This window comes from Oncorhynchus mykiss, chromosome 1 (assembly GCF_057628025.1).
Source record: "Oncorhynchus mykiss isolate SJ-2025 chromosome 1, ASM5762802v1, whole genome shotgun sequence".
Lineage (NCBI taxonomy): Eukaryota > Metazoa > Chordata > Actinopteri > Salmoniformes > Salmonidae > Oncorhynchus > Oncorhynchus mykiss.
This window is the reverse complement of record NC_143022.1, coordinates 55,196,068-55,218,723: the sequence shown is the minus strand read 5'-3', so window position 1 is coordinate 55,218,723 and position 22,656 is coordinate 55,196,068. Positions and strand designations below refer to the sequence as shown.

Below are 22,656 nucleotides of genomic sequence, written 5' to 3'. Positions count from 1 at the left end.
CTTTGATTAAAAAAAAAATAACATGTTCAATTTACTTGATTTAGTTACACATTTCAAATAAGGACTGTCCAGGGATATTTTACCCCCAATCTTGATAAGAATTTACCATATCAGACTATTTTATTTTAAAGACAGTTGTATTTAATGGACTATATGAATTGGAAACAAATAAAAGAATGAGTAGGCTACACCGTCAACATTAGTATTCCGTTTCATACACAGTGTCGGTAAACTGCCATAGTAGACTTGCCGTGGTAAAGGAGGAAATGCTTTATCTCAGTTGTACGGAATGATTGTCAAATATAGAAATCGTCCTTAGTCTGCTCATAAAGTATGACTAAGTTGTTCCAATGATAATACCAACCAGAGGGCAAAATTGTCTTGGCAATGTAATCATGACTAAAAGACAACCTCGACATCCCCGTTAGGGAGAGGTAAATCGCTGGCCAATGTTGGTTGCAGTTGAGACCAGCTGTGTGCGTGATTTTAGCACGTATTGATGGTTTAATGAGACATCAGCTGGTAATAACCTGGTGGCTTTTGATGGTTGCGATTTTGCATAATTTGCATCTGTGGGTCTCTGTCTTCCCAACCCCAGTCTGTTTCCCCTCCAGTCTCAGACCAGGAGAGGAGAGAGTTTAGGAGGCGGGGAGGGAGTCATGGTGACAGATGACAGTGGGAGGACACGCATGGCACTGCTCTACGTAACACCTGCATCATCCAGGCATCCTCTATCTGCGTCAGCTTTCACCACGGTGCATTGTTCCCTTTGATTGTTTGGTCCCAATTCACTTACCACCCCTTCCCATTGTTCCTAACACGTTGATGTTTACAGATCGGTAAGGTGGAAGAGATATGAGGAGGCTTTAACGGGCTCTACCTACCCAGACCCTTCAGATCTGCAAACATCAATGGGTTAGGGCAAAGAGAAAGGGGTATGGAGTAAATTGGGACCAGCAGCTGTATGACGGTGCTCAGTCAGTCTGGTGGCAATCAGACACTCACCAGGGGTGGGCTAGAGCCTGGTCACAGGTGAATCTCTTCTGTGGATCCTTCTCCATCAGAGAGCTGATGAACTCTTTGGCTGTATGTGGAAGATACACACAATCTCACTCATGGGACTGTATACCATGTGCCATTAATTCAAGATGGCAATTACACACAAACAATTGTATACGTGCACACACATTCATATACATGCCCAGCTATGTCTTACTATACTCGTGTGGAGTTTTTGGGGACCAACAATTGATTCCCCATTCAAAATCTTATTTTCCCTAACCCCCTTTCCCTTTCCCTCACCCCTAGTCCTTACCCTGACCCCTAAACCTAACCGTAAAATCTCAATTTTACAAGTGAGGACCGGAGAAATGTCCTCACTTCACTGAATTTCAGTTGGTTTACTATTCTTATGAAGACATTGGGTAGGTACTGGATCCCGTGTGGCTCAGTTGGTAGAGCATGGTCCTTGCAATGCCAATGTGGTGGGTTCAATTCCCTCAGGGGACTAGTTTGAAAAAAAGTATGAAAATGTATGCACTCACTACTTAGTAGTAGCTCTGGGTAAGAGCGTCGGCAAAATGACTAGAATAGCAAATGTGCACGCGTACAGATGCAAACACACACAGCTCACCTGAATCCGATATATCATCCCAATAGGGTGCATCAAACTCATAGTCTGCCTTGAGTATCTGCTCAAACAACTTAGAGTCATTCTCGTCATAGAATGGAGGGTAACCACACAACCTTGGGGACAGATAACATATCAATATACATTGCCTACAGAAAGTATTCACACCCTTGACTTATTCCACATTGTGTTGTGTTACAGCCTGAATTCAAAATGTAGCTATTATTTATTTCTTTACATAAGTATTCACACCTTGTAGCCCATAAATGTTAGAATCACCTTTGGCAGCGAATACAGCTGTTACTCTTTCTGGGTGAGTCTCTAAGAGCTTTGAACACCTGGATTGTACAATATTTGCACATTATTCTTACAAAAATATATTTAAGCTCTGTCAAGCTGGTTGTTGATCCTTGCTAGACAGCCATTTTGAAGTCTTGCCATATATTTTCAAGCCGATTTAGGTCAAAACTGTAACTAAGCCACTCAAGAACATTCAATGTCATCTTGGTAAGCAACTCCTGTGTAGACTTGGCCTTGTATTTTTAGGTTACTGTCATGCTGAAAGGTGACGTTGACTCCCAGTGTCTGTTGAAGAGTGGTAACTCAGTGATGTGTTTTGTTGGATTCACCCCAAACATAATGCTTTGTATTCAGGATATGAAGTTCATTTCTTTGCTGCAGTTTTACTTTAATGCTTTATTGCAAACAGGATGCATGTTTTGGAATATTTTTATTCTGTACAGGCTTCCTTCTTTTACTCTGTCATTTAGGTTAGTATTGTGGAGTAACTTCAATGTTGTTGAGCCATCCTCTGTTCTCTACTATCACAGCCATTCAACTCCGTAATTGTTTTACCTCTCTGGTCTTTGTGGTTGGACCAGTGTCTGAAATTCACTGCACGACCTTACAGATAAATGTATGCGTGTCGTACAGAGATGAATTAGTCTTTCAAAAATCACGTTAAACACTATTATTGCACACAGAGTGAATCCATGCAACTTATTATGTGACGTTTTAAACACATTTTTACTCCTGAATTTATTTAGGCTTGCCTTAACAAAGGGGTTGAATACATATCGACAAGACATTTCAGCTTTTCATTCATTTGTTAAAAAAATATCTAAACACATCATTTCACTTTGACATAATGGGGTATTGTGCCTAGGTCAGTGACACACACACACAAAAAAACGTTGTTATGAGGTACTTACAGAATGTAGGCGATGACTCCGATAGACCAGCAGTCCACTGCCTTGCTGTAGGGCTTCTGAGCCAGAACCTCTGGGGCTGTGGGGAACATCATAAGGTTCAGAGAGAGATTTAAAACATTGAGGCCTTGCATAACAATCCCTGCGTCGAGCTTGTACTGACACTAGCAAAGTATGTTCCAAACATACTGGTGTGGATAGAAAATAAGGCTTCTTCCACATTAACCCCTAAGTAAACAAGGACACAATAGAAGTAAGGGAGAACCAAAGCTCTGCTGCCATATGTTCTTATGGAGTGTTGTTCAGAAACCACCCACTACTTCACCACTGTATCTACCAAACTCCTATTCATTTTGTTTGGGTGAGGTTTCCTCCGGTCCAATTAGGTGAATTATGTTTAGGTTAACCCAGAAGTAGAGATATGTTTAGATTATGTCACTACTGCAGACTTCCTTATGTCATGTCTTCCTTCCGTTTTACCTAATGAAACCCAGAGCAGGTTGCACTGACACACGTGACGCTATATCTCAACTAACCCGTTAAAGGGCGATAAACTGCAACAAGGCTCAAGATTCAAGGCCTGGTTATTTCATGTTCACGAATGTTGCATTTTACCTAATGAAGCCCATAGCGGGTGGTAACTGTAACAAAAGTTCTACCCGTTAAAGAGATTACGTGCTACCCCAGGAAACCCATTGTGAGTGGTAACCGTAACAAAAAAAAAAAAGGTCTATACTTTACTCCAGCATACCCATTACGGGCGGTAACTATAGAAACAAGGTTGCTATATTCACGTCAGGGGAATTTAGTGAAGTGTCATCCTAATCGCAACGCACCTGCTTGTTATTGCATTTCCATTTCCTTTTGAGCGTGTTGCACTTGCATTCAGTAGCGTGTATGAATCACATGATAATGAAGGCATAACTGAAAGCATGCATACTTTTTTTCATTGCATTTATGTCGTTTTGTCTTTGTGATGTACTTGTCTATTCACATTCTGTATTAGGTCATGTTTCATGTTCGGTGTGGACCCCAGGAAGAGTAGCTGCTGCTTTAGCAGTAGCTAATATGGATCCTAACAGCCCAGAGGGTAGAGAGAACAGCCTCACCCACATATCCTGGCGTCCCACAGGCAGTGGCCATCACGTCTCCTGTCCCCTCCATCTTAGACAGACCAAAGTCACTGATCATGATCTTGGCCTCGTCATGGGGGTTGTAGTAAAGCAGGTTCTCTGGCTGAGAAAAGAAACAATCAATATTGGGAAATACGCGATTTGAGCTCTGTGTATATGTGTCTCACTCAGTACCTTGAGGTCTCTGTGTACGATGCCCATGTCGTGGAGGTAGTTGACAGCGTCAAGCACCTGTTTAATGAGTCTGCTGGCGTCCATCTCTGTGTAGAAACCCTTCTCTACGATGCGGTCAAACAACTCACCACCAGACACCCTGAGACAGAGACAGAGGTTGAGTCAATCTAACCCAACCGTAACCCTAGCATCATGTCTATATCTGGGGTTCAACTTCAACCCTTACCATAACCCTGGCTTCATGTTCAGTTCCTGGTTCAACCCTAGCCTCAACCCCAACCCTTTACGATGCAGTCAAACAGCTTCTGTTCAGATGCTCTGATGAGATTGAGGACTGAATGAACCTAACCCTCAATTAGGGCTGGTTCTCCAGATACTTAAAACACATGTCACCCTAACGAAGCTTCGTGTCGAAATGTTGGTGAATAAATGATTGCATCGGAGCTAGTGTGCAGCTTTTATCTTTTCTTTCAAACTTTTCAGACACTTATTCTTAGTCCTGAATGAAAAGGCTATTTCAATAGAGATTCTCCATTGATCTTGCCTTTCTTAAAATCAGTCAAGGCTAAATCCATGTCTGGGAAACTGACCCTAGAGACACTTTTTAAATTAGTATTTTGCCAGACTGTGTTTGCTACAGTGTTACAACCATGACACAAAAGAAACATAGAAGCAACTTGTTGGGAATGCTTACATCCACACAGGTTTGCTTTTGTATTGCCAAGGCCAAATGCACCTCGATAGTCCCTGAACGCTTACTGCAGCAAAACATGATACGTTATCACAGTGATTTGATTTGGACCGGTGCTCACACGGACACAGAGTACCGGCACATCTTATTTTCATTACAGACACCTCTTGTAGAAATATGAACACCGGTCCTGCATTATCAGAAAGACAGACAGACATATACAAGATGCAGACAGACAAAATGGTGGTTGAGGTACTGTACTCACAACTGCATGATGAGGTATAGGTGGTTGGAGCTCTCATAGATGTCCTCCAAAGCCACAATGTTCTCATGTTTTATCCTGAAGAGGGGAAACGTATTTAATTGGCTTACTGTTCTACTAACCTCTGATCATTTCAATGCACAGCACAATAAAGCACAATTTCCTCACCAAATAGTTTTATTCATTGCATTCATCACAACAAAGCAATGTCAGTCCCAAACAGCACCATATTCCCTATAGTGCACTACTTTTGACCAGAGTCCATTTGAAACGCAGCTTATTTTCATGTTAAATTGCTTTGAATCATCAAGTGTTTTCAATTTTTTTTTCTGTTCTCAATAGGCCATAGAAAAAATCTGTGTGGGCGAAAAGTGTGTGTGTGTGTGTGTGTGTGTGTGTGTGTGTGTGTGTGTGTGTGTGTGGTTGTGTGTCTGGTGACAAGGCAGACAATTAACTTGTTGAAACCTCTACTTCAGTGTTTCACCAGTAGCAAGGAGAAATGTCTTAATCCCAAATTGCACCCTATTCCCCATATTGTGCCCTACTTTTGACCAAAGTCCATTGAGCTACATAAGGAATAGGGTGCTATTTGAGACACACTGAAAGAAAGTCCCTATGCTCAGAGTTCTAACTAATCATAGGGTGTCCTATCTGCCCATAGTGGGTAAAACATGGACTTGGTGATGAAATTTCACTTCCTTACGTTATAAAACACACTTTACCAAGACAAATATGATAATTCATGTTCTGAATTGTTCAGAGGGGTCTTTCTCGAACATTTCATAAACATATCTAAAAAAAAGTCAGATTTCGTAACCTGATACATCCCATAATAAGCAACGAGCTCTGTTGATAGCAGTGCAGGTTTCTCGGAACAACTTCAGTCGATTTCATATTTTGTGGTTGTTGTCTTTAAATTTGTTTCTGTGGGTCGCAAAAGGCTAAATCTGTGTGACACGAGCTGAAGTCAATGTAAAAGGCTTTGAAAATAAAAAGCTTAGTATGCGCTCAGAAATGTTAGAAAAACAGGAATTTTAAATTAATCTGAAAAGTGCATATAGTACTAAAATATGAAAACACTACATGTCATGTCTCAAAATCAATATCCATCTTACCTCTAAATTGTTTAATGTCCTACAGATTCGAGAAGATATATGACAAGTTTATTTAAAATCACTCAAAATCATGGCAAAGCATATTCTGTAGGAGGGGTTAATATGAATTTCTAATAATTTCACAAGATTTCTATGAATCGGGTCATGAACATATAGACTTTGAAATTAACATTTGGTTGCTCCCTGCCTATAGGCAGAAACTCAAACAGGAAGTACCCGTGCTAAGACTATGCAATGCTGGTCTGACCAATCGGAATCCACTCTTCAAGATAGTTTTGATCACGCGGACTGGGATATGTTGCTGGTAGCCTCCGAGAACAACATTGATGAATACATTGATATGGTGACTGAGTTTATCAGGAAGTGTATGGGAGATGTTGTACCCACTGTGACTATTAAAACCTACCCTAACCAAAAAACGTGGATATATGGCAGCATTCGCGAAAAACAAAGCGCGAACCACCACATTTAACCATGGCAAGATGACTAGGAATATGGCCGAATACAAAACAGTGTAGTTATTCCCTCTGTAAGGCAATCAAACAGGCAAAATGTCAGTATAGAGACAAAGTAGATTCGCAATTCAACGGCTCAGATACGAGACGTATATGGCAGGGTCTACAGATAGTAACGAAAAACAAAAAGAAAAGAAGCCACGTCACGGACACCGACGTCTTGCTTCCAGACAAGTTAAACACCTTCTTCGCCCGCTGTGAGGATAACACAGTGCCACAGGCGCGGACTGCTACCAAAGACTGTGGGCTCTCCTCCTCCAAGGCTGATGTGAGCAAGACATTTAAGCGTGTTAACCCTCGCAAGGCTGCCTGCCCAGACGGCATCCCTAGTCGCTTACTCAGAGCATGCGCAGACCAGCTGGCTGGAGTGTTTACAGACATATTCAATCTCTCCCTACCCCAGTCTGCTGTCCCCACATGCTTCAAGATGGTCACCATTATTTCTGTACCCAAGAAAGCAAAGGTAACTGAACTAAATGACTATTGCCCCATAGCACTCACTTCTTTCATCATGAAGTGCTTTGAGAGACTAGTCAAGGACCATATCACCTCTACCTTACCTGACACCGTAGACCCATTTCAATTTGCTTACCACCCCAATAGATCCACAGATGATGCAATCACCATCACACTGCACAGTGCCCTATCCCATCTGTACAAGAGGAATACCTGTACAGTAGGAATGCTGTTCATTGACAATAGCTCAGCATTCAACACCATAGTACCCTCCAAGCTCATCATTTAGCTCGAGGCCCTGGGTCTGAACCCCACCCTGTGCAACTGGGTCCTGGACTTCCTGACGGGCCACCCCCAGGATGTGAAAGTAGGAAACAAACCTCCACTTCGCTGATTCTCAACACTGGGGCCCCACAAGGGTGCATGCTCAGCCCCCTCCTGTACTCCTTGTTCACCCATGACGGCGCGGCCACGCAAGCCTTCAACTCAATCATCAAGTTTGCGGACGACAACAATAGGCCTGATTACCAACAATGACGAAACAGGCTACAGGGAGGAGGTGAGGGTCCTGGGAGTGTGGTGCCAGGAAAATAACCTTTCACTCAACGTCACCAAAACAAAGGAGCTGATCGTGGACTTCAGGAAACAGCAGAGGGAACACCCCCCTATTGTCATCGACTGGACCGCAGTGGAGAAGGTGGAAAGCTTCAGCGGCGTACACATCACTGACACACTGAAATGGTCCACTCACACAGACAGTGTAGTGAAGAAGGCACAACAGCGCCTCTTCCACCTCAGGAGGCTGAAGAAATTTGGCATAGCACCTAAAACCCTCATAGATGTACAATTGAGAGCATCCTGTAGGGCTTTATCACCTCCTGGTAAGGCAACTGCACTGCCCGCAACTGCAGTGCTCTCCAGACACATCACCGGGGGAAAACTACCTGCCCTCCAGGACACCTACAGCACCCGATGTCACAGGAAGGGCAAAAAGATCATTAAGGACAACAACCACCTGAGCCACTGCCTGTTCACCCCGCTATCATCCAGAAGGCGAGGTCAGTACAGGTTGGGACCAAGAGACTGAAAGCTGGGGCCGAGAGACTGAAAAACAGCTTCTCTCTCAAGGCCATCAGACTGTTAAACAGCCATCACTAGCACAGAGGCTGCTGCCCTATATCCATAGACTTGAAGTCACTGGCCACTTTAATAATGGAACACTAGTCACTTTAACAATGTTTACATATTTTGCATTACTCATCTCATTTGTATATACTGTATCGTTGTCTATGCCGCTCTGACATTGCTTGTCCAAATATTTATACATTCTTAATTCCATTCCTTTAGATTTGTGTGTATTGATGTGAAATTGTTAGATATTACTGCACTGTTGGAGCTAGAAACACAAGAATTTCACTACACGGGCAATAACATCTGTTAAACACGTGTACAGTGCCTTGCGAAAGTATTCGGCCCCCTTGAACTTTGCGACCTTTTGCCACATTTCAGGCTTCAAACATAAAGATATAAAACTGTATTTTTTTGTGAAGAATCAACAACAAGTGGGACACAATCATGAAGTGGAACGACATTTATTGGATATTTCAAACTATTTTAACAAATCAAAAACTGAAAAATTGGGCGTGCAAAATTATTCAGCCCCTTTACTTTCAGTGCAGCAAACTCTCTCCAGAAGTTCAGTGAGGATCTCTGAATGATCCAATGTTGACCTAAATGACTAATGATGATAAATACAATCCACCTGTGTGTAATCAAGTCTCCTTATAAATGCACCTGCACTGTGATAGTCTCAGAGGTCCGTTAAAAGCGCAGAGAGCATCATGAAGAACAAGGAACACACCATGCAGGTCCGAGATACTGTTGTGAAGAAGTTTAAAGCCGGATTTGGATACAAAAAGATTTCCCAAGCTTTAAACATCCCAAGGAGCACTGTGCAAGCGATAATATTGAAATGGAAGGAGTATCAGACCACTGCAAATCTACCAAGACCTGGCCGTCCCTCTAAACTTTCAGCTCATACAAGGAGAAGACTGATCAGAGATGCAGCCAAGAGGCCCATGATCACTCTGGATGAACTGGAGAGATCTACAGCTGAGGTGGGAGACTCTGTCCATAGGACAACAATCAGTCGTATATTGCACAAATCTGGCCTTTATGGAAGAGTGGCAAGAAGAAAGACATTTCTTAAAGATATCCATAAAAAGTGTTGTTTAAAGTTTGCCACAAGCCACCTGGGAGACACACCAAACATGTGGAAGAAGGTGCTCTGGTCAGATGAAACCAAAATTGAACTTTTTGGCAACAATGCAAAACGTTATGTTTGGCGTAAAAGCAACACAGCTCATCACCCTGAACACACCATCCCCACTGTCAAACATGGTGGTGGCAGCATCATGGTTTGGGCCTGCTTTTCTTCAGCAGGGACAGGGAAGATGGTTAAAATTGATGGGAAGATGGATGGAGCCAAATACAGGACCATTCTGGAAGAAAACCTGATGGAGTCTGCAAAAGACCTGAGACTGGGACAAAGATTTGTCTTCCAACAAGACAATGATCCAAAACATAAAGCAAAATCTACAATGGAATGGTTCAAAAATAAACATATCCAGGTGTTAGAATGGCCAAGTCAAAGTCCAGACCTGAATCCAATCAAGAATCTGTGGAAAGAACTGAAAACTGCTGTTCACAAATGCTCTCCATCCAACCTCACTGAGCTCGAGCTGTTTTGCAAGGAGGAATGGGAAAAAATTTCAGTCTCTCGATGTGCAAAACTGATAGAGACATACCCCAAGCGACTTACAGCTGTAATCGCAGCAAAAGGTGGCGCTACAAAGTATTAACTTAAGGGGGCTGAATAATTTTGCACGCCCAATTTTTCAGTGTTTGATTTGTTAAAAAAGTTTGAAATATCCAATAAATGTTGTTCCACTTCATGATTGTGTCCCACTTGTTGTTGATTCTTCACAAAAAAATACAGTTTTATCTCTTTATGTTTGAAGCCTGAAATGTGGCAAAAGGTCGCAAAGTTCAAGGGGGCCGAATACTTTCGCAAGGCACTGTAGATATTCTTACGATCCTAATGATATGTACGTTCAACCTTTTGACAGGTATTTGGCTCCATACCTACAGCTGAAGTCGGAAGTTTACATACACCTTAGCCAAATACATTTAAAAACTCAGTTTTTCACAATTCCTGACATTTAATCCTAGTAAAAATTATCTGTCTTAGGCCAGTTAGGATCATCACTTTATTTTAAGAATGTGACATGTCAGAATAATAGTTGAGAGAATGATTTTTCATCTTTTATTTCTTTCATCACATTCCCAGTGGGTCAGAAGTTTACATACACTCAATTAGTATTTGGTAGCATTGCCTTTAAATAGTTTAACTTGGGTCAAACATTTTGGGAAGCCTTCCACAAGCTTCCCACAATAAGTTGGGTGAATTTCGGCCCATTCCTCCTGACAGAGCTGGTGTAACTGAGTCAGGTTTGTAGGCCTCCTTGCTCAGCACACACTTTTTCAGTTCTGCCAACACATTTTCTGTAGAATTGAGGTCAGGGTTTTGGTGATGGCCACTCCAATACATTGACTTTGTTGTCCTTAAGCCATGTCGCCACATTTTTGGAAGTATGCTTGGGGTCATTGTCCATTTAGAAAACCCATTTGCGACCAAGCATCAACTTCCTGACTGATGTCTTGAGATGTTGCGTCAATATATCCACATAATTTCCCTTCTTCATGATGCCATCTATTTTGTGAAGTGCACCAGTCCCTCCTGCAGCAAAGCACCCCCACAACATGATGATGCCACCACCGTGCTTCACGGTTGGGATGGTGTTCTTCGGCTTGCAAGCCTCCCCCTTTTCCCTCCAAACATAACGATGGTCATTATGGCCAAACAGTTCTAATTTTCTTTCATCAGACCAGAGGACAATTCTCCAAAAAGTACGATCTTTGTCTCCATGTGCAGTTGCAAACCGTAGTCTGGCGTTTTTACGGTGGTTTTGGAGGAGTGGCTTCTTCCTTGCTGAACGGCCTTCAGGTTCTGTCGATATAGGACTCGTTTTACTGTGGATATAGATACTTTTGTACCTGTTTCCTCCAGCATCTTCACAAGGTCCTTTGCTGTTGTTCTGGGATCGATTTGCACTTTTCGCACCAAAGCACGTTCATCTCTAGGAGACAGAAGGAGTCTCCTTCCTGAGCAGTATGACGGCTGCGTGGTCCCATGGTGTTTATACTTGCGTACTATTGTTTGTACAGGTGAATGTGGTACCTTCAGGCATTTGGAAATTGCTCCAAGGATGAACGAGACTTGTGGTAAAATTACTTGTGTCATGCACAAAGTAGATGTCCTAACCAACTTATAAAAACTATAGTTTGATAACAAGAAATGTGTGTAGTGGTTGAAAAACAAGTTTTAATGACTCCAACCAAAGTGTATGTAAACTTTTGACTTCAACTGTATACTATGTACCTGGTTTAGAGTAGTTAGCGAGGTAACTTTTGTCAACTCTGGATAACCGAGTGGGAAAAAAGGTGCTTATGCATTGATAAACACACTAAAGGTGGCATCAACAATAAGTAACACCATAGCCTGCTGAATTAGTAAGATAACTTTTTTCTCATTTTGATGTCGGCACAAATGATAATGTGGCACCCAGGGATAGGTGTTTCAGTATTGTCTCAATGAAGAGTCCGGCGTTCGACATGCACACGCAGTTACAAGCCTGCGAGTGTTAGTGGCAGGCGGACGAGAAATATCCACCGTCGTAATATGGATGAAGCCTGAGCTAGAATGTGAAGCTAACTGAAGCTGGCTTGCTTAAGAAAACCCTGAGTAAATCTAGCTTGCATTGTAGTATACCACTCTGGTGTCCAAGCAACAAGGTGTGGGTGATCAAAACACAAACACCATGGAAAAGAGAAAATTACGAGCCTCGTTTAGAGAGACAGGTGGGTGAATGAGGGGCAGGCGGAGCGTATGTGTGCTGGGTCATTAGATAAAGGAGCAAGAGAAAAAAGCACTGGTGAGAAGGAAGAGAGAAAGAGAGGATGGCAGGGTGGAAGGATGGCAACCGTAACCAAGCAACTACCTCCCCCCTTTGATCCCCCTCAGGACGCCCGGTACCTACTTCCTAAGCACGGCGATTTCATTCTCAATGCTGGTCTCTTTTCCCTTCAGTGCTTTCTTAGGGATGCACTTCACTGCAACCATCTTCCCTGTGGCCTTCTCCCTGGCCATGATCACCTCAGAGAACGCACCACTGTGGAAACAGAGGGAAAGAGAGATAGAGATAGAGGGGAGGGGGAGAGGGAGAGGGGTAGTGTTAAAATGGCGGCAGAAGAAATGGCAGCAGTTTTACGGGCGCCCAACCAATTGTGCTATTATGTGGGGGTTTTTCACGTTATTTGTAACTTATTTTGTACATAATGTTTCTGCAACCATATCTTATGGCAAAAAAGAGCTTCTGGATATTTGTACAACAGCTGGTGCACGAAGGAAGTCTCTAGATTTTGCTCGCCTGAAGTAGAGTATATTGTGATAAATTGCAGGCCACACTACCTGCCGAGAGAGTTTTCAGCTATACTTTTCATGGCAGTTTATTTACCACCACAGACAGATGCCGGCACTAAGACCACACTTTGTCAGCATGTACTCTGTATAAGGAAATAAGAAAACAGGAAACCACTCACCCAGAGGCGGCACTCCTAGTGGCCAGAGACTTTAATGCAGGGAAACAAATCAGTTCTACCAAATTTCTATCAACATGTTAAATGTGCAACCAGTGGGGGAAGAAAATTCTAGATCACCTGTACCCCACACACAGAGACACATACAAAGCTCTCCCTCTCCCTCCATTTGGTAAATCCGACCACAACTCTATCCTCCTGATTCCTGCTTACAAGCAAAAATTTTAATCAGGAAGCACCAGTGACTCGTTCCATAAAAAAGTGTTCAGATGAAGCAGATGCTAAACTACAGGACTGTTTTGCTATCACGGACTGGAACATGTTCCGGGATTCTTTCGATGGCATTGAGGAGTACACCGCATCAGTCACTGGCTTTTATCAATAAGTGCATCGAGGACGTCGTCCCCACAGTGACTGTACGTACATACCCCAACCAGAAGCCATGGATTACATTCAACATTCGCACTGAGCTAAAGGGTAGAGCTGCCGCTTTCATGGTGCGGGACTCTAACCCGGAAGCTTACAAGAAATCCTGCTATGCCCTGCGACGAACCATCAAACAGGAAAAGCATCAATACAGGGCTAAGATTGAATCATACTACACCAGCTCCGACGCTTGTCTTATGTGGCAGGGCTTGTAAAATATTACAGACAACAAAGGGAAGCACAGCCGCGAGCTGCCCAGTGACACGAGCCTACCAGACGAGCTAAATCACTTCTATGCTCACTTCAAGGCAAGCAACACTGAGGCATGCATGAGAGCTGTTCCGGACGACTGTGTGATCACGCTCTCCGTAGCCAACGTGATTAAGACCTTTAAACAGGGCAACATTCACAAGGCTGCGGGGCCAGACTGATTACCAGGTGACCAACTGGCAGGTGTCTTCACTGACAATTTCAACCTGTCCCTTATTGAGTCTGTAATACCAACATGTTTCAAGCAGACCACCATAGTCCCTGTGCCCAAAAACACAAAGGCAACCTGCCTAAATGACTACAGACCCGTAGCACTCACGTCCGTAGCCATGAAGTGCTTTGAAAGGCTGGTCATGGCTCACATCAACACCATTATCCCAGAAACTCTAGACCCACTCCAATTTGCATACCGCCCAAACAGATCCACAGATTATGCAATCTCTATTGCACCCCACATTGCCCTACCCACCTGGACAAAAGGAACACCTAAGTGAGAATGCTAATCATTGACTACAGCTCAGCATTCAACACCATAGTGCTCTCAAAGCTCATCACTAAGCTAAGGATCCTGGGACTAAACACCTCCCTCTGCAACTGGATCCTGGACTTCCTGACGGGCCGCCCCCTGGTGGTAAAGTTAGGTAGCAACACATCTGCCACACTGATCTTCAACACTGGAGCCCCCCCAGGGGTGCGTGCTCAGTCCCATCCTGTACTCCCTGTTCACCCACGACTGCATGGCCAGGCACGACTCCAACACCATCATTAAGTTTGCAGATGACATAACAGTGGTAGGCCTGATCACCGACAACAATGACGAGACAGCCTATAGGGAGGAGGTCAGAGACCTGGCCGGGTGGTGCCAGAATAACAACCTATCCCTCAACGTAACCAAGACTAAGGAGATGATTGTGGACTACAGGAAAAAGGAGGACCGAGCACACCCCCATTCTCATCGATGGGTCTGTAGTGGAGCAGGTTGAGAGCTTCAAGTTCCTTGGCGGCCACATCACCAACAAATTAGAATGGTTCAAACACACCAACACGGTCGTGAAGAGGGCATCGACAAAGCCTATTCCCCCTCAGGAAACTAAAAAGATTTGGCATCGGTCCTGAGATCCTCAAAAGGTTCTACAGCTGCAACATCGAGAGCATCCTAATACATCCAGGCAGTGATGCAACCTGACTGGTTGCATCACTGCCTGGTACGGCAATTGCTCGACCTCCGACCACAAGGCACTACAGAGGGTAGTGCGTACGGCCCAGTACATCGCTGGGGCAAAGCTGCCTGCCATCCAGGACCTCTACACCAGGCGGTGTCAGAGGAAGGCCCTAAAAATTGTCAAAGACCCCAGCCACAGACTGTTCTCTCTACTACCGCATGGCAAGTGGTACCGGAGTGCCAAGTCTAGGAGAAAAAGGCTTCTCAATAGTTTATACCCCCAAGCCATAAGACTCCTGAACAGGTAATCAAATGACTACCCGGACTATTTGCAAATTGTGCCCCCCCAACCCCTTTTTTACACTGCTGATACTCTGTTTATCATTATGCATCGTCACTTTAATTATACATTCATGTACATACTACCTCAATTGGGCCGACCAACCAGTGCTCCCGCACATTGGCTAACAGGGCTGTCTGCATTGTGTCCCACCACCCACCAACCCCTCTTTTACGCTACTGCTACTCTCTGTTTATCATATATGCATAGTCACTTTAACCATATCTACATGTACATACTACCTCAATCAGCCTGACTAACCGGTGTCTGTATGTAGCCTTGCTACTTTTATAGCCTCGCTACTGTTATTTTTCACTGTTGTTTTTATTTCTTTACTTACCTATTGTTCACCTAATACATTTTTTGCACTATTTGTTAGAGCCTGTAAGTAAGCATTTCAGTGTAAGGTTGTATTCGGCGCATGTGACAAATAAACTTTGATTTGAGAGAGACAGAGGCGGCAGAGAGAGGAAATGAAAGAGAGAGTACCTAGATCCTCTTTGGACTGTTCCGAAGGATCATGCCATTGCCCCGACTCCCCAATTACCCTCTGGACATCCCACATCTCCTGCCAAGTCACCACACCTTAACTCCCTCTGATAATCACCATTCCTCTGGTACAAAGTAGCCTGTGTTTCCGTAGTGTTTGTTCAGTGTGTGGTGGCATGGGGCGGCCCAAGTCCTTTGTTGTGCGTCCCTCACTCTTAAGCAAGTGCCCTTTATGTGTACGGAGAATTGTACAATGCCAACTTTCTAGCCTGTATGTTTATCGCCAATCAGACCATTTATGATGCTATACTTTCCTTAGAATACTTCCTATGTTGTCTTGCATATCCTGTTCCATAGATATTGCGAAATGCCCTTTGATTGGTTAGCGTGCAGCCTCCTATCATAATTTGTATCGCAAACCTACCTACCAGCCTTACAAGCCCTACAAGCCATGTCATTGTGCTGTGCCGTTTAAAGTTAGTTAATAAAAACCCTGCATTGATCGTGTAGCCAGCTTCCTCCATTATGTTTCCTCTCCTTCCCTCTCTGGCTTGCCCTTTCTCCCGCCTATACTCGCGCTTACTTTTCTATATTCCCTTTACTTTTGTGTCATTTTCTTCTGTGTTCCCTGCTCTTTAACCGCACAACAGAAATAGGTGCCTGAATGTTAGTCATTATCATACCCCTATACACACCATCCATTCACACACACACACGAACACACGCGCACACACACACGCACACACACGCGCACACACACGCACACACACGCGCACACAGAGCAACCTCCGTGGCACTGCTGTTTTTAAAGCCTTGGCTCCTGTCGAGGGTCTATTATAGGGATGGACCACTGGCTGTAGGCCAGCGGGTCAATCCAACCCCACTGCCAAAACGACGGGGTCTCAACTTATTATTGAGAGTAGAATACACCAGGAGCAATTTCGAAATGTGGTTGTGCATCAGCAGTTTATTTTACGTCAGTCACTGAGTCACTCAATTAGCCCATGTCAGCATTTTTGACCTTTTATTAATTGGTTAGTCTAGCCAGCTACCTAAACCTGTAGTCATGGTCGAATTACCAATCGTGGGGCTCCCATTGATTTTGTTACTCACTAAGATACCATATTTAAAAACTGCAAGCGTTCCTCTCCACCCGGTGGAGAAATGTGTGAAGAATTGCAGGAAATTCATTACAAAAACAGCTATTTTTTTCTCTGCCTCATGGCAAAATGAGTATAATTGCATCAAACCTGCTTTAAAACTGCAACATTTTCTCTATGCCCCATGGCAAAATATGTAGAATTGTAGGAAAGTAAGAAAACTGTAGCTGTCAAGAGGAGAGCTACTAAAATGTTTAAATCGCAAGGTGTGTGGGGGGGGGGCACCCAAAAGGCTAGCGCTGACTCTGACTCCATGTGTGGGTATGAATGTGTGTATGCAGACCTGCGAGCCACTGTGTGTGTGTGTGTGTGTGTAAATCGGCTCCTTTCAGCAGGCTCTAAACTCAGGTGTAGTCGGCCTGCTAAACCTCCCTTGGTCATCAAATCCATGCTAATCCTGCTCTCCTCTACACACTCCATAGATCATAGATACAGTAACACACGCACAGTCACACACCCTCCAGATACACATGCACGCACACACACACAAACTGCACAGCAACAGGCCGGCCTCTACAACCATCCAATAACCCTCCTTTAACCCTCTACCATCTTCTCTCTGCTGCAGCATTGAGACTTTAGTGAGAAAGAAAATCTGACTCATACGCAGCTGCGTGAATGTAATGTGTGTGTGTGTGTATTTGTGTGTGAGAAAGGTGTTCCGTGCATGTCTATACCAGAGCATCGTATAGCTTGCGCTATGCTGCAGTCAGAGTGAAAGGAACACAATGATTAAAACCACAGGAAGCTTGGAGGGGATTGCACAGAAGCAAGCGTTCACCACACACACGGTTAGAAGACGGTTGCTGCAGTGCAATTCTACCTTCACCTCGCACAGGGTGAGCCAGCATCATTTCCTGCTGGTAACTAAGAACGCCGCAGAGACTTTTGTCTCACTGCCACTACATGACACACACACGGTACATGATACACAATAGGGGCTCCCGCAATATAGGCAACTCTTTACGGGTAGAAGTAAGGACGCATATTTTCTGGAGGTTAAAAGAAAACATTTGGGCGTACACACAGTCAGACGAGAGAGCGACTGCCTGTTTTACTTGACACCTTATGTGACTGACTCTACCCTGTTTGACTATAATCCAAGGTGTGAGCTGGAACGTAAGCACAGCATTAATTGAGGAGAAAAGCTTTTCTAAATTTGGCTCGAGTAAAACTCCTTTCAATCCATTACTGGATTTAAAAATGACAGCGTGGCTCTACGAAATGGCTTTGAATAAGTGTCACAATCTAGTAGTGCTATCAGTGTTTCTATGTCATAGACTAGTTGGCTTTGACCTTGAGCGCTTTACTGCCATGAATACGATGGCTCTCTTTTGCTCTGCTTTCGTGGAATAAGTAGCTGATTAGCTCCTAGTCGGTTACCTCAACAGGTCCTTCCAGAGTGAACAGGTACTTCCCTCTGTGAGCTACACTTGCAGGATAAGAAATCTTGTCCGAGACCTGAAGACTTACGTTGGCTTCCCGGGCTAATGCCTCGGGCTTTAGCAGTGGCCTAACCCAGTCTTGTGACACACGAGATCCAGTTTCAAACCACAGTGGGTCACACCTGCATTGTTGTGTACGACTTGAGACCAGGCTACGATGCTAGCTAAGCTGACAAATGGATATTCCTCCTCTGTGAAACCCATTTGACAGCTTCTGTAGGCAATAAGCCTGTAACAAGACACCTAACTCATCCAGTACTCTCAGGCTCAGGGCACTCAAACATGAAAAGCACTTGCACATCCTAAGATTCCTTTAGCGAGTCTGCTTAGGAAATGTTTCAAATGTAACTTTAGAGAAAGAAATAACCTGAGACGGGTGCAGTGTGACGGTTTTTCATTTTCTCTAAAGAGCACGGGGCACTCGCATAATAAACCATTGGCAATTATGCGAATATAGAGTGAGTTTAAGTAAATGTTAAAAAGTGTGGAGTGGTTTTGGGGGTCACGGGGGCCGAGCTAGGCTAGAGTTGGTGTGTGTGTGTGTGTCTGTGTGTGTGTGTGTGTGTCTGCGTGCATGCCCTAGTCATGGCCTGTGCTGCTGCGGTAGCTGCTGAGTCAGAGTAAATCACAGAGAATCATGTTGTGTAAGACGCATTAATGCTCCGCTTATGTCATCTATTGGATGGAAAGTCATTGCCAGCCAGGCTAGATAATCCAGATGGGGTAGAGCATGTACTGGTCTAATGGAATTACAATTCCCTTTTAGGGGTCGAGTTCATGGTCATCGTTCGGCTGCAGAACAGTCCACGGACCACAACCTTGCTCGAGTACGGTCACTGGCGTCCTTGTCCCGTCAGGACTATTCAGTTACCCAATACACAGTGTTGTATGCCGACAGTCACCAAGACGAGCAACGGCTCAGGCGTATGACACGTCATGTCTCTCCAGTAGGACATTTACAAAGCGGCTGTGATTTAGTCAGGATCACAATGAGATGATAATGTTGTTATAAGCGGACACGCATGCTTATGACAGGTCTTACAGTGTATTGTAACTGAATCATAATAGCTGCAGGCTAAAGTGTTGCCAAAATTCCCTCAAAGTGATGATTACATCAATACTAGTGGGATGTCAAAGTTGGAATCCATTGTGGTGAAACTGCCATGTCCGTTTGCGATATTACATCAACAGACATTATTTTAAGCAACGGACACTGTGGGGCGGCAGGATAGCCTAGTGGTTAGAGTGTTGGACTAGTAACCGGAAGGTTGCAAGTTCAGATCCCCGAGTTGACAAGGTACCCTGAACAGGCAGTTAACCCACTGTTTCTAGGCCGTCATTGAAAATAAGAATTTGTTCTTAACTGACTTGCCTAGTTAAATAAAGGTTAAAAATATATATATAATTCCCTTGGACAGTACTGCACGTGCGTCACAAGAGCAGAGAATGTATTATGATTTGAACATTTGTTTTTACTACGTTGCTAGATACTCATCTCCTTTTCAAAAACATGTTTTTTTTAAATGCGCCTGGGGCAACCAGTGGCACCTACATGTTGGCCTACATGAGCTCCCATGAATTGAAATAGAATTGAAGCCAACACTGTAGACAGTGTTATGCCAACATTCACCAAGACAAGCAAAAGGCACCATCTCATCTTAAGACTGGCAATGTGGCATAGGCATTCATAAGCGTGTCAATATACGACGTGAATCAGATTATGATCACTTTAAAACAGGCATTATACATACTGTACAGCAAATTCTGTTTTGGAAAATGTTGCCTCTATTATTCCTGAGAATAATATAACATTCTCTCATACTGATGATTACTAACAACTTCTGTCCAGTGTCTGCTACTGCATCAACACGGAACGTTAGGCCTACATGTTGTTGTTATGAGCACTGGCTAGGGCCTGGGGTTGCTTTCCTGGAATGTAAGCTCTGTGCTCGGCTCGCCAGACTCTTGATTAAATGGTAGAAATAATCATTCTAATCTTTCTTTCCTGGAGGTTAGTTCAGCTGAGGCGAGAGAGAGAGAGAGAGAGAGAGGGCGGGCGGTCGGGCGAGATGGAGTGAGGGCGGGCGAGAGAGAGGGAGGGTGGGCGAGAGAGAGAGAGGGAGGGCGGGCAAGAGAGAGGGAGGGTGGGCGAGCAGGCGAGAGAGGGCAGGCGAGAGAGAGGGAGGGTGAGAAAGGGACGGAGGGCGGGAGAGAGAAAGGGAGGGTGGGCGAGAGAGAGAGGGTGGGCGAGAGAGAGAGGGAGGGCGGGAGAGAGGGAGGGCGAGAGAGAGGGAGAGAGAGAGGGAGGGAGGGAGGGAGAGAGAGAGGGAGGGCGAGAGAGAGGGCGAGAGAGAGGGAGAGAGGGAGGGCGAGAGACAGAGGGGAGAGCAAGAGAGAGGGGGGGGCGACAGAGAGGGGGGTGAGAGAGAGGGGGGCGACAGAGAGGGGGGTGAGAGAGAGGGGGTGAGAGAGCGGAAAAGAAAGAGACTGTAACTCGCCAAAATCTATTCTAAAGATTGCAGCTAAGCCTGAAATTCCATGTAAGTGTCCGACTGTTACTGTTTTGAAAATACAATTATTAAATTACGAACCTTGTTGGATTAGCCACGGGAAAAAAGACAGCTAGCCATGATTGGCTGAGATAATGAGTGGGCTGGACATGCCAAGAGATTCATTCGGATCGGTCTGCCATGTAGCATGCTTCTGTCTGTAATGAGCTGGTCAGTATGTGTATGTAATCCTTTATATAGCTTTTTTATATTATTTGTATCTCAGGTCCATTTGCATTGCTGGTTATAGCCTAATGTTATCTAGCTTACATTGAACCTGGTTGGTTAGCTACCTGCAGATTCATGCAGGGTAGTAACGAGTTGGGATGATGCTTCATTGTTTAGCTAGCTAGCTACATGTCTTAACAAAAGACTCTACTATGCAAGTAACTATTTCAATAGAATGTTTATGTTGTCACTGCGACAATTGTTGCTAGACGTAGCTGGTAAATTCACTTTGGTTATCTATTCCGATTTCAGAGCACTCGTCTGAGTGTGCCAGAGAGCAGAATAACTGACAAATTTACAAACGCTCAACACCCGTTGAATATGGCCGGTGTCAGTAAACGTTGGCAAAAATGCGTAATCAAATTTGCCAGCAGCACAGTTGCAGTCAGCAACGCTTTGGTTAACATAAAAACAGCCTAACCAGCTCTGCTAGGGCGAGTAAAATGGTCAGATTGAGCCGTTCTCTCATTGTGTCTGGAAGAAGCTAGCAAGCTAGCCAACGTTAGCCAGTTAGCTTGACTGCTGCTGTTAGGTCAGAACGCTCAGATCAATGCTACTCCTCGGCCAGAGCGTCAAGTGTGCTCTATGAACGCTCTGAGAGCGAAACACTCGGAATTTACGAAAGACAAATCTGACAAACGCTCTGAGTTTACGAACACCCAGAACACACTCTGGCACTCCAGATTAAATTTACGAACACACCCGTAGTATATACCAGACTTTAGATCTCGAAATCTTTGGTTGCTTAGTACATATGTGAATCCTTAAAGAGATTGGTGGGGTTAAAGCGTAAGAGGGTGTGAATGATGCTGAATGGGTGTAGACAAAGAAGAACTCTCCAGTAGGTGTACCAAAACACTCAAGGGCCATTTTCTCAAAAGTGAGGTTACAGGTTTATCAACTTTCAAAGCAGAATTACTTTTTTCTAGCTGAGTCTTTACTTTTATCCATTGTAAAAAAACATAGGATATTTTGCCTCAAGACGGTCGGTCACAAATGTGGAAAAAGTCAAGGGGTATGAATACTTTCCGAATGTACTGTAAATTATGTGTATGTATTATGCAGGTACCTGATCTGAGCCATAAGGGAGACTAAGCATCTACAATATCAGATGGGGGGGCTGCAATGTAGCCTATTTGAAAATCACCATCATGTTTAGAAATCACCATCACCCACTAAAAAAACATATCATTTTTGCAAGATTAAGTGTATGAGCTAGTCATGTATCAATGTTTATGAATTAGGTATGACATAGCCAATGAATATGTAGCACAAGTTTGGATTTCACCCCTCTCAAAATGAAATGGTTTTGACCGTTTGAAGATGCACATTGGCCATGCAGTGCGCATCATAAAAGTGATTCCGCATGATAAATGTATCAAATTTACCCTGTATATCTAAAAATAACAATATTGACTGATTGTTTAAAGCAAAACTACCAAAACTGATGGTGAATCTTAACAATCAAAATAAAATCAATTGTAAACACTGTTCAACAAGTATAGCCAAATGAGAGTTGTTTCTGGTAGCTTACTTTTATTCCGGTAAAACAATTTTCAACAGCTCATAGATATGAATAACCTAGCAAATTACATACAGTGCCTTCAGAAAGTATTCATACCCCTTGACTTATTCCATATAATATTGTTGTGTTACAGCGTGAATTCAAAATGGATTAAATAGAT

General features: G+C 43.9%; 1 protein-coding gene across 1 annotated transcript in view; it reads right to left on the bottom strand.

The window, feature by feature from the left end:
* Positions 1–22,656, bottom strand: part of LOC110525010 (calcium/calmodulin-dependent protein kinase type 1D) — a 48,225-nt gene that overhangs the window by 4,507 nt on the left and 21,062 nt on the right. Inside the window, exons 2-8 of the mRNA XM_021604975.3 lie at positions 12,344–12,475; positions 5,102–5,176; positions 4,146–4,284; positions 3,948–4,074; positions 2,842–2,917; positions 1,634–1,746; positions 1,006–1,084 (exon numbers count right to left, since the gene is read on the bottom strand). Of these exons, the coding sequence (XP_021460650.3) occupies positions 1,006–1,084; positions 1,634–1,746; positions 2,842–2,917; positions 3,948–4,074; positions 4,146–4,284; positions 5,102–5,176; positions 12,344–12,475 (741 nt within the window). The remainder of the gene's footprint in view (positions 1–1,005; positions 1,085–1,633; positions 1,747–2,841; positions 2,918–3,947; positions 4,075–4,145; positions 4,285–5,101; positions 5,177–12,343; positions 12,476–22,656) is intronic.